At 31.0% G+C, this 12210-nt stretch overlaps 1 protein-coding gene and 1 long non-coding RNA gene across 3 annotated transcripts; both read left to right on the top strand.

Annotated features, from left to right (window-relative positions):
* Window positions 1–253: 253 nt before the first annotated feature.
* LOC141458793 (venom serine protease-like) lies at window positions 254–8281 on the top strand. 2 transcript variants are annotated; one of them, XM_074137260.1, is made up of 7 exons: window positions 254–321; window positions 1356–1507; window positions 2047–2263; window positions 3555–3752; window positions 5218–5378; window positions 5449–5605; window positions 7000–8281. In XM_074137260.1, exons 2-7 carry the CDS (start codon window positions 1367–1369, stop codon window positions 7041–7043), a joined length of 918 nt encoding a protein of 305 aa, XP_073993361.1. In that variant the 5' UTR covers window positions 254–321; window positions 1356–1366; the 3' UTR covers window positions 7044–8281. The 2 variants fall into 2 exon arrangements, with proteins under 2 accessions (XP_073993361.1, XP_073993360.1); XM_074137259.1 differs by lacking the exon at window positions 7000–8281 and adding an exon at window positions 5711–6966.
* Window positions 8282–8298: 17 nt separating this feature from the next.
* LOC141458794 (uncharacterized) lies at window positions 8299–11269 on the top strand. Its single transcript, XR_012461181.1, has 3 exons — window positions 8299–8848; window positions 9055–9500; window positions 10973–11269. It is a non-coding gene; the product is annotated as an uncharacterized lncRNA (long non-coding RNA).
* The last annotated feature ends 941 nt before the right edge of the window (window positions 11270–12210 follow it).

Genomic DNA, 12210 nt, shown 5'->3' with positions numbered 1-12210 from the left:
AGTTGATGTGCCGTTCTGAATAAAGAAATGGTGAATAATCATCCTTGCTGCCCAGCTCTTCATTTTATTATACTGCATTATGTTTGTCTTTCCATCCAATCAAGACAAAAATACATGCAGATTTCCATGTTTAATAAAGAAAAACTTGTTAACAGTACAATTAATTAGCGAAATGATGTTTCTGGTAAGTAAACTTAGATAATAATAGATTCAATTAATAATGTTTATACAGTTTGTTGCATCTAATCAGAGTTGAATGAGTATAAAAGAGAACAACTCATTCTTCCTTGTTACAGTATCAAGAGACGGATTCAAAAACAGGTAAAAATCTTGAATATAGTTTTTAATATTCTTTTAACGATTATGTGCACAAATTTGTTTCGCTAAATATCCGTAATCGGTCAAACAGTAATTGTCTGCAATAAGAATTAGAATTCTGGATTCTGAGGTCTTTTGCATTTGTTGCACCGTCATTTTCATCTTCTTCTGCTCTAGCCTAAACCCAAACACTGTTCGATTTGAGAATAAATAAATAAATATAAGTTTTAGAGTGGAGAATGAGAAAGTGCTAGTAAGTATGCAATACCTTGCTATTGCTTTATAAACAAGTAGGAATTTAATAAGTACTGAAATATCTTATCTAATCTCTGATCAGGTGTCCTAGGAACCACCTCCTTAAATAAAACATGCGCTTCCAGAAACTCAAGTAGTAAAAGACCATCAGCAAGAGGAGATTCTTCACCTAAAATGATTAAAAAATTATCAACCGAAAACCAAGTTTTCAGTCCAACTCAAAAAAAGCAGGCTAATATGGATACTTCAATTCAGAAACTTCCTGAATCTCACTCAATAGATTTCACTCATCCTAATAAATTTGAAATCCTTGCCACTCATGCTCAAGAGGATGAGATGGAAATAATAAAACCATCCATTTCCCATTTTAAGAACGTTACTAACATACAAGGGCTTTGCCTATTGGCGAAGTGATAAGCAGTAAACAATTTCTTTGCAAATCCAGGTTAAAAGATAGGGCTTTATTAATGAAATCGGTGGACAACTACTTAGAAATAATAACAGTTTTTAAGGAAAAGAAGTGTGATTTCCAAACATATCAACTAAAACAAGAAAAACCATTTAGAGTTGTGATTAGAAATCTACACCATAAAGAAGAAGTAGAGGGACTTAGCTTCAAAGTAAGAAATATAATAAACGTTTTCCATAAAAGCAACAGGAGTTGGTAGGAACCTCTCTTTTAAGTAGGCCACAGGAAGGAAATCACAAAAAATTTTGATAAAACAGATTTTTTAGCTGCTGCAGTAATTTTCTTTGCACCTAGCGTTTTATTTTTTTTTTAGATTCTGCTAGTATGAAGTTAAGATTGACTGGGATTAAGGTCTTTATGATATGTGCTGGTTTGACATGGGCCAACAGTGATGAAGATTCGAGTGAATATGGAGTAGCGGAAGGTGATGTGGGCACGAACTGTACTTGTGGTGTTGCAAATAAGGTCTGTAAATTTTTAAAATAATCTCTTTCATTGATAAATATTCGATTATTTCACCAATTTATTGGGCAAAAATTTTAATTTAGAATATAAACAAACTGGTCGACAACCCAGTTATTAGGTGATTTTTAAAAGAACTTCACACTCATTAATAGTATCAATTCTGTCATTTCATTATTTTAATGTAATTTTTTGAAAAGATAGGGCTGTTTTTTTTTTCATCAATTGGTAAATTGATGCATTAGAAGCCAACTGTAACTGTGCATACCAATATGTTGGTATTTTCCAGCCCTCATAAAAAATAATGGTTAATGGGCAAATAAGAACACAAAATCAATAAATAAATAAATATAATGTTTTCGTTATAAGAAACTGATAAAAACCTTTTTATTAAAATTCAATTCAACATCTGACTTTTAGTGCTAGATTAACTAGCAGCCAAGAATGTTGTTGGCTAATTATACGTAAACAAGCATTAATAATGATCTTGCAGGTAAAATATTATCTTTAAAATTCTGCTTTTATTCATGTATTTCTGACAGGACGGCGAAAGAATCGTAGGTGGCGAGGAAGCGAAGAAGAATGAATATCCAATGATTGCATCACTGGTATACTTAGGAACGAGTTTTTTTTGTGGTGGAACAATTGTCACCCAAAGACATGTGGTCACAGCAGCTCATTGTGACCTTAGATTATTAGAATATGCAAAAGATGTAGATTCTATGGGTGTTTATGTTGGAGTGAACAAAGTGAAAGGAGGTAATTTTATTTTCAACACCATTTTGTTTTATTATCATAGCCTAATCACATACTTCCACCACTATCTGGAACCCATTAAATCTAGTGAACATTCAGTATGATTTAGATGTGAAATTGGAAAAGCTCGAGATTGGTAAATCATCTCTGGACTTTTCTAACATGTGGCATTTGAAAACCAACCGACTATGAACTCATAATTCATGCTTAGATAATGATAGTCTTTTTCTAACAATTACTAATAGCATAGTTAAATTATGTGGTATATTTGTAAGACTATTTAGAAATTTAAAAATAATCTACTTTCAAAATCAATGTCTGGCATCCTCATCCAGGCGTTGATGTTTTTGTTATTATTTTATCGCAATTATTTTATAATTAAATTCTTTAATTAGAAAATTTCTACACCGCCAGGCTTCATAGCAAAATTTCAAAAAGTCAACCATTTCTTTCAAGAAATATTCCCCAAAATGTATTTTATAATGCAAATATATCAGTTTAAGGGAAAGAATATGACATACTGTTCGAAGTGCACTATGTAATATTTATTTCTTTTTAATTACACAAAGTACACACCAGCATTGAAAATGTATTTTTGTCCGTATTGCTAGATTAGGTGTGATAGAAAAGAAGTGGAAGTCGAACTCTCTAAATAAACTTGAAATTCAACCACTGAATGGTCGATAAAAAACGGAACATGTTGGAAAATAAAATAAAAAACGTGTGAAGTCGAATAAAATCAAGTATGGCAGAATAGTACTTTGTTTTGATAGTACTTTTTGAAATTAAATTTAAGCAAATCCCCTCGGTATTTCCTTAAGGTAAGGAAAGACACGTCTTTGGTCTATGGCGTAGACTCTGCTACCAAAAGTCACCTCTTTAGATATAACATTAGACCTCCCTTTGAATCCCTTTCTGATAGCCCTCCTTAACTTTAGATTCAATTAAATTTAGAATCTAGTTCTTGCAAGTTACACTTTTAATTGTGTTGTTTTATATAATATTCATAGACGCAACTTTAACAAGACTTTTATAGTGTAATTTAATATCTTTTTGATATAATTAAAGTTCATCTGTGATTTTAAATCAACAAGAGTTTATAGAGGAAATCGAGGAGCCCCGCACTAAAAAAAATCGTTCCTTCAAGCTTTACCCATGAGTTCCTCTTCGGAATCTTACAGAACTGGAGAGGTGCTCAAATATTTAGGACAAAACCTAGCTCGCAGAGAGATAGGCTATCTCCACAAAATTATATTCTTTTTTAAAATTTGAATTTAGAATTTTGTATTTTTAGAGGAAGCGTTTAAAGATGGTCAATATCTTAAAATGAAGGAATTCAGACTTCATCCTGAATATAGAGCGGATATCAAGAGTAACGACATTGCAGTAATCTTATTGCAAGGTGAAATAAATTTCAATACAGACAAAGTGGCCCCAGCTTGTCTACCTTTGGGTAATGAAGACATCAGTGGAAAAACATTAAAAGCTATTGGTAAGTTAAAAATTTATGTGAAACTTGTAAAAGTTTAAATGGTAATCAAAATGTTTTTCATTGGGTTTAGGAGAGAATTATTTATGTCATTTAACTTTTTTAAAATATGCTTTGCCGATCTTTATCAGTGTTTATCAAAATCAACACTATATTTTAAAAGAAAGATTAATAATATTTGCACAGTATTAAACATCACAACAACAGATAGCTGGGTTTCCAAACTTATTGCTGATGTGGCTCCCATATAATTTATTGAATCACTTTTTTCTTACCATTTTTTTTTTTTTTTTTATCTCATCTGCATTTAATCACCTCCATGGCTGAAAATCGTTTCACTCAGATTAGAAGTAACTACGGGATTCAGAAAGAAACTTAGTGCAGAACAAAGATAAACAAATTGTTCTTCTTTGCCTGGTATACATTTGTTAAAGGGCCAGTTATAGTTTTTCGATATTCTTTAAAAGTATTCAAAGAAGAGATGTAACAGGGTACCGCTATATGCTTGGTTCTGAAACTCTATGTTAAATTATATTTAATGCGATTGAAGATAACACCTTATAAAAAGACATTTATTCATGAAAATAGGTGCTCGCGGCGATAATTTGATACGATGGAAATACATCCCCTTAATAGGTGTAAGGGCAGGATGGCGCTTTCATGTTACCTAGAGAAGTCTTAATCCCTTCATTCTGCCAAATTTGATCGAAATTGGGCAAAGGTTTGTAGAGTTATTAGTAATAACAGTTTTAGTGGGGGCTTTGCATGCGTGGGGCTAACTCCTCTCCAATGGGAATGTAATCACATGTACAGCTTTGTGACCCATCAAAGGCACATAAAATTCCGAACCGAATGACACCTCACTCATGAAAATCGGTTGACCCGTTTAGGCGCTACGTTGTTTACAAAAAAGGTAACAACAAGAGCAAGAACATTTTCTGAAAATGCCATTTTTTTCCAATTTTCTCAAAATCTGTTACATCTGAGTTGTTACAAAAAAAATACAGTTATAAAGGAGGATTTGCCCTGTATTATAAAGAAAATTTGGGAATTTTATCTTTTATAGAAAAGGAGAAAGAAATTGTCAAAGTTGGGTGTTTTTCAAGATGGTTGAAAGGTGAATAAATAATTTATGTACATATACGTAGTGTCATTCAACACATACTCGCTACATATCCTCATGCCCTTTCGGAATGTTTCTTTATTTATTTTTTTATTCTATTAAGACATGATGTACCAACAATTGAATGCCACAGACCTCAAATATTAACTATCTTTCACTTCTAAACAGATTCCCATGTATAAGCAATTTATGACCGACATATATTCTGAACAAGTACAATAGCTTCTTGCTGTAATTCTTGGAAAGATGACGGCCATTTTTTTCAATATTTTGTATGCAAAAACAGAGATTAATTAATTGGTGGATTGACATTAGAAATTTGTATTTTGTTTCTGAAAAAACTAGGCTGGGGAGATACTAAATCTGGAGATAATACAGGGACAACAAATCTTATGAAAGTCGATTTAGATGTTATTGATCACAGCAGTTGTGAAGAATTTTATCACATTTTGTATAATCAAGAGACAAATATTTGCGTGGAAAGTGAAGGAAAAGATACTTGCCAGGTAATAAATTTACTCCAATTTTTGGTTTTCCTTTAATATGTCGTTATTATTTAATTAATTTTTTATTAAGGGAGATTCCGGAGGTCCACTGTTATGGAGAGATCCTGAAACAAACAGATACGTTCTAGTGGCAGTCACTTCTTACGGTATAGGCTGTGCTGAAGGTGTGCCAGGAGTATACTCTAGCATCATTCATCACCTACCTTGGATCCAAAGTGTCATTTCTGGTAAGTTAACTTTCTTTTTAATGCATGATTAATCATGAACTATTTTTTTTTTGGTAATTAATAATTATTTTGAATTTGAAAAAGTTTATTTACAATTTGAAATAGGTACACAAAAGGAGGTTTCAGGCTGCAGTACCTTTATACTCTCCACAACTTTTATATTTACATTGGTTAATACGTCAAACTTAATACTAAGGCAAAAACACTTTTAAAAAAACCTTACTACAATTAATAATTATATATTTTGTTTCATATATCAATATACTACATACCTATAATCAATTATTTTGTATAGAAATAGGGTCCGAAATAATGTACACAATATTTTTTATTTGTACAAAATTATTTGTCATTAATATGGTTACACGACCCTTGTAGTTTACATGAATTATAGTGACTTGAAATAAATATGTAGAGGGATTTTGTGTGAATACAAATAATGAAAGTTTCATAAATATGATTACATCAAATATTTTATGAATATTGAGATCGTTTGATATTAACATTTCTTGAATCTGTAAGAAGTGCGAAACATAGAGATGTTTTATTCAACTGAAGTGTCTATCTTGAGATGACCCCGTGTTGACTGTCGCGTACTGGCTCCTCTTTAGTCTGTTTTCTGTTCGTAATCTGTTTTAGTCTGTTATTATTTTTTACGCTATAAGAATCGACTGACATTTCTCAAGCTGCTATGCCTTAAAGTATGACTTTGCCACCCATAGCCCGAGCTCTTATGACAGAACTCTGGACAGAGATCCCTAACCCGCCCAAACACTTGACTTCGGATGTCAAACTGTTAGGCTTTACTTTGCTCCGGTAGTAAGTATAAGTTAGTTCTTAAGTTTTTATGTATCATTACTCCGAAAACTCAATATAATATAAGAAAATATCATATGATTTCCCTCGGCAAAATGAATGAATACACGGTTTGGATATAAACAATGTGGAAGAAAGCTAATTCCCTACCATTTATTCATTTAGTGCGGCCATTTAGCGAAAGATAGCGTAGGCTGTACTATCTATAAGTAGAGCTTTGACTTTGGACTCATGTCATGGGGATTGGAGAGCATTTATAATAAATAATAAATCAGAATAACTTTTATTCTGGTCTCCCCTAGTTTGTGTATTATGGGGAACGGTTGTGAATGTAACCATGCAGTAAATCCACACCTTCCATTTATTTCGTTAAGCAAAAACTCCAAGTAAGTAAAGACAAAGAAAGTAAAGGTCAGAGGCCATTAAAGAATTTCAGTTTCCGAGCACTAGAGATCTTATAAACAATGAAATTTACAAAATATCATCAGGCTTTACTTAGTAAAGTTTCTCCTTTCTTCTGCGTTATCAATACTCGGCAAGAGATTATTAAAAAGGATCTAAGGATTTTTTTTTTTCAGCTACTGATTCGAGCCAAAAAACCTGTGCCAAGGATAGCAATTAAATTTTAACGCAAAGCGCATTTTATGGAAAGGATGATACCTATTTGTGCCTGGTTTGATAATTATATAAAATAATAATAATAATAATAATATATAAAATAAATATCATCAGAAATAAATGACTGAAATAAACTGAATGTCTAAAAGTATATTTATTATAATACTTTCTTTTTTTAAAAGTGCTAAAATCCTTTAAAAACTTATGTTCAGTAATAATATTTTGGTATACTCGTTCGAACGAATTGAATTAATTTAATTAAACGCTGGAGAAATTGTATAAAATGAAAAAAGAAGATGGTTGATTTTATTATTTAGTAAAGCTTTCCTACTAAAAGAGAATCTTGGAGGCCACATCTTCGCCCTAAATGATGGGAGCCATTAGTTCGCCTAAGAGACAAGCTTACTCAACGGCCATCCCAGTAGACCGCCGTTATGCACTTTAAATAATCGCGCGGCCACCTCTGCTTCGATGAGAGTTAGGCACAAAAACATGTATTTCCTGTGAAAGGTGAAAAAAATCGAAAATCTGCACAATCGTAGTTTGTCTTAAATTGAATAAGATAAATCCTCAATTAAATTAAAAAAAAAAGAAACCATGGCGTAAACTACTGTGGATTTACGAGAGAGGAGTACAGTCTAACTAGGTATAACATGATATTTTATACTCGCAGTTAAATTAGAATAGAAAAGTAATGTTTCAAACTCATTTATTGAAAATATATTTTCATTATTATTACAAATTTGTTATTACTTGAAGATGTGAACGTAAATATAATGAAACAAAAAATATAATCTACTTATTTGAATCAATTACAAATAAATGTAAAAGAACACTATAACAATCAGATAGCATTAAAGCGTTTAAAATTCTGAGCACTATAGGTGCTTATACAAATAATAATAATAATAATAATAATTGGCAAAATATCATAAATCTTTAGTAACGTTTCTTCTTTCTTTTATATATTGATTCATACTTTACTTTCATCCAGTATCCCATAGCCATTGGAACTATGATCATAGGCGAGGCCACCGTCCAAAATATTACCCATTCATAGTAATGCGCGCAATGATTTCTTCTATAGGCTTTATCGAGCATTACATTTCTACTTTCCGGCACATTGCTAACTACCACATTAATTGTAGGATCATCATAAGATTGATATTTAACACTTGATGAATTAATTTTAAATAGGTCATTAGTTTTTGGTATTCTAACATCAATAAATGAAACGTTTTGTCCAGGACCTAGAAGAGATACTTTTTTTATACCTGAATAACCTTTACGAATAATTTGTGTAGCATTTTCAGTGTCTATATCATCGTCTTCAAGAAGTATATTAATGGCCGAAAAGTTGCCTATGTTATATAAAACATAATAAAGATACACTTCCTTATCCACAACTAAATGTTTATTAAGAATTTTCTTTGATATAAGAATACGACTGCTGCATTCACCGTAAGAAAAGAAAGTTAACACTAAAATTGATAACATTATCTTAACGTTAATTACAAATTTAGTAAACAATCTCATCTTGTTAATACTAAAAACTATGAAATTTCACGCTAGAGTTTAAAATGCATTTATTATAAATGCGATTGATTATTCATATGTAATTTCATCGTATCATATGATTTATATTTTATTTTTCTTTGGAACAAGAATACGTCAACTGCTTAGGTATTAAAACAATTCTCAGATGTTGGGACGCCTTAAATTTGCCAAAAAATAAGTAAATAAAAATTATGAGAGAAAAAGGTAATATGCACTTGTTCACAAACAAAAAACAAAAGGGAATAATAAGAGGTAAGTGCAAAATTATAATAAAAAGAAGTAAAAGGTACAAACTATGATCATATTTTCTGACTTTTGTCAGAAAGAAGACCAGTTGTTAACAGAAAATTAAATGAATCTTTCATTATAAAATCAAAATTTGAACATGTAATAATTATTATATTGTAAAACCTGAATTTGTATCTGAGTACCAAGAAATGTTTCCCTCTTTATTGTAGCGATTTCTTGTAGACTCACGTTCATCATTAAAAAAAAATAAAAACTATCTTTAGTTATTCAGAAGAAGTAACGATGCGGATGAGTAACTGTTTCAAATCGTTGTGGCTTTTTAAGGAACCGAAGAAGACAAAAAGCATCCAATCTGCTAAAAAAATGTTGACATCCACAGGAATACAGTTCTTATAATCAGAAAAGTGAATGAAGTTCGTGCAATTTTAACTTTTGTTTCACTGAGCACCACTAAGCAAACTACACCAGTGTTCTTAAATCAAAGATTCTTATCAAAGATTAAACGTTAAAATTTTAACACTAAATAAGATTTTAATGTTTAAAAAAAGAAGAAAAAAAAAGACGAAATATAACTTATAAAAGGGAAATTATAGCAAATTCACTAGCTTCTTCTACAATACCAAACAGATAATAATAACCTGATCTCTGCCAGAAAGTGAGTCCATTGTTTTGAATAAATAATAAATCACTTAAACAAGCTATTGATGTTAAAGCAGATACTGCAAGTATTAGCAGTTTAATCTTCGCATCTCTTTCCATTATTTTATTTTTACAGTATTAATTGATAAGTACTCTTTACAGTTCATACACCAATACTGAAGGTAGTGTGTTTGAGTGACAATTGCTGTGAGTCACTTTACCATTATCATTGATTAAGACAATAATGATATAGAATTTTATTTATTGTTTGCTAATATGTTTAGATGGTCAAATGACGTACACGTTTACACGTGATAAGAATAGAACTCACCCCCTTTACTAATTCTATTTTACACTTTAATGTTATCTTATTTGGCTAATTTTATAAAAATAGATATTTCAAGTTAGTAATTAACATTTTTAAGAAAGTAAATCACACTTATCTATAGAAAGATAAAAGCAATAAGCTTCTTAATATCTGTAAATAAATAATTGACTGACTGGCAATTCAAAAAAATAAATAACAATAATAAATCATAAGCTTTTGGCTTGTTTATTGTATTAATTTGGACTCCGTCGAACCAATCATTTATATTTCCAGACAAAGTCAAAATATGTATTTTTAGAGAAAAAATTAAATAAATAAAACGAAAGGTTTGCTACTTTAACATTTGAGTGTCGAAATAGTACTTGAAAGTGTAATATGATACTTTTTACCCCTTAATGTCGTCACCACTTGATTTTAAAGCATGTCAATTTTATCTAGCAGTTTCCTCTCTAACACTTGTAAACCGGTGTTCGTCTGTCTGTGAGATGGTTCAGGTTTTTTTTTTTGAGGCGAATGCCTCAGATTGGCCGAATTTGGGTCTTGTACAGCCTGAGTTCGGTGTCACTTTTTTAATAATTTACTTTTGAAGTGCTTAATTAGAACTTAATGGTACTTATTAGCAATCTTTAACTTTCTTTCTACTTCCTGAAATAAGACATTAATTAGGAAAAAAAGATATATAAAAAAAAAATTATATTTCCAATTGAAGCCAAACAAAATTTTAAAAAATTCTTTCTAATGCTAACTAGCGGCAAATGCTAGAACTAACACTTTCTTAATAGTTCTAACAAAAGCCGCTAGATAGCAATGACATGTACTTTTCTTATTAAAATTATAGCAGTCATTTCCAGTTCTTTTTTCTTGAATTGATAGATATAACGCTTCAATTGTACATAAAGCCATAATAACTTATATTGAGCTAAAACAATCTCATTTAGTGAATCTTTCTTTCTAGAACCACATTATTAACAAAAAGATATTCAAATATTGTAACAAAACGAACGAAATTCGAAGACTTACATATATATTAATGTTAAACTTTTGAAAGAGTACCAGTGTGTTGTTATAGAAACCTACATATTAACCAACAATAAAATCATCTGTCTCAATTAATTTTTTGAATATTTTAAAATCTGTAAGCAAAATTTTTATATTTATAGAAGATTCAAGTTCTCAGAATGTACTGTTATCCTATCGATGAGTTTGATAAACGATTCATACTTTTAATTCCTGAAACAGCAACATTTAGACGTGCAGAAAGAAGACATGCCCCAATTAAAAAACTTTTACCATTACCAAAACCTAAAGAAAGACAAACCTTTTACATAGAAATGATTCAGCATAAAAAACTATTTGGAAATATGAGAAACAAATCTATTGTTGGTGCTATAATGAGATCAGCTTAGGGTATTGCTAATTTTATAGTATAATACAATGATAATAAAACTATAAAGAACTATCTGTATGAGTTGATTTTTACTTTTATTTGTCTATCATTGTTTTACTCTGGTATGCAGTGTAATATACAAATACCCCTATTCTGTATTCACATTCAGATTTATTTATATACATTTACTTACATTTAAGCCAATAATTAGTATGGTATATTAAAAAATTAATTTTGTGTTAAGGCCTCGCATTCTCTGATGGACAGTGCACAATAAAAGCACCAGGAATTAGTTATCTTTTGGATGCCTTTTCCAACTAACAGGGCTTAGGACATAGGGAGGTATCTTTCTTAATTAGTAGCTACTCACACTGTTATGCTTCTAACGTTCCTTTCTTTCCAAGCATACTTACAATCTTTCGAAGCTGCTTTAAAATGGACAATCAGCCATTAAGTGTACAATTTTTTTTTTTTTTACCTGGTTTGTAGATATCTTTAAATCGATAAGCTTTAACATTTGATCGAAGTACTTTAAATGTATATCGGGTGTGAAAAAATAAAGTAATGCCTAAATTTTCAGGCGGGCTTTACGTCCAACTACCAATTGGGTGTCGTGGACGGGGGCGACTAGCAAACATACTTTACTGTTAAGTTCTTTTATTAAACATTAAATAAAATCCAAGGTCTAGACCGGGAATCGAACAATTTATTTTAAATTTATTCATATTTAGTTACTATCACCTTCAATATACACCCCTCCCCTATCCCTACAATGCTCCATGCGAATTTACCATTGTTCGAAACAGTGCTGGAAATCTTTTTCTGTCAGCTCCTCCATGACGCGTGGCGCTTTTTCTTTCACAGCTTCAACGGACTGAAATCGTGTTCCTTTTAATGCAGATTTGACTTTTTGGGAACAGATAAAAGTCACATGGGGCCAGATCAGGCGAATAAGGCGGATGGCCTAAAACTTGGGGATGTTTTACTTGGCTAGAAACGTCCTTGACACAA

Source organism: Rhodnius prolixus, unplaced genomic scaffold (assembly GCF_049639745.1).
Source record: "Rhodnius prolixus isolate KJV_2025 unplaced genomic scaffold, Rpr scaffold_5, whole genome shotgun sequence".
Classification (NCBI taxonomy): domain Eukaryota; kingdom Metazoa; phylum Arthropoda; class Insecta; order Hemiptera; family Reduviidae; genus Rhodnius; species Rhodnius prolixus.
The sequence above is the reverse complement of the archived record's forward strand: the minus strand, read 5'-3'. Positions and strand labels throughout refer to the sequence as shown.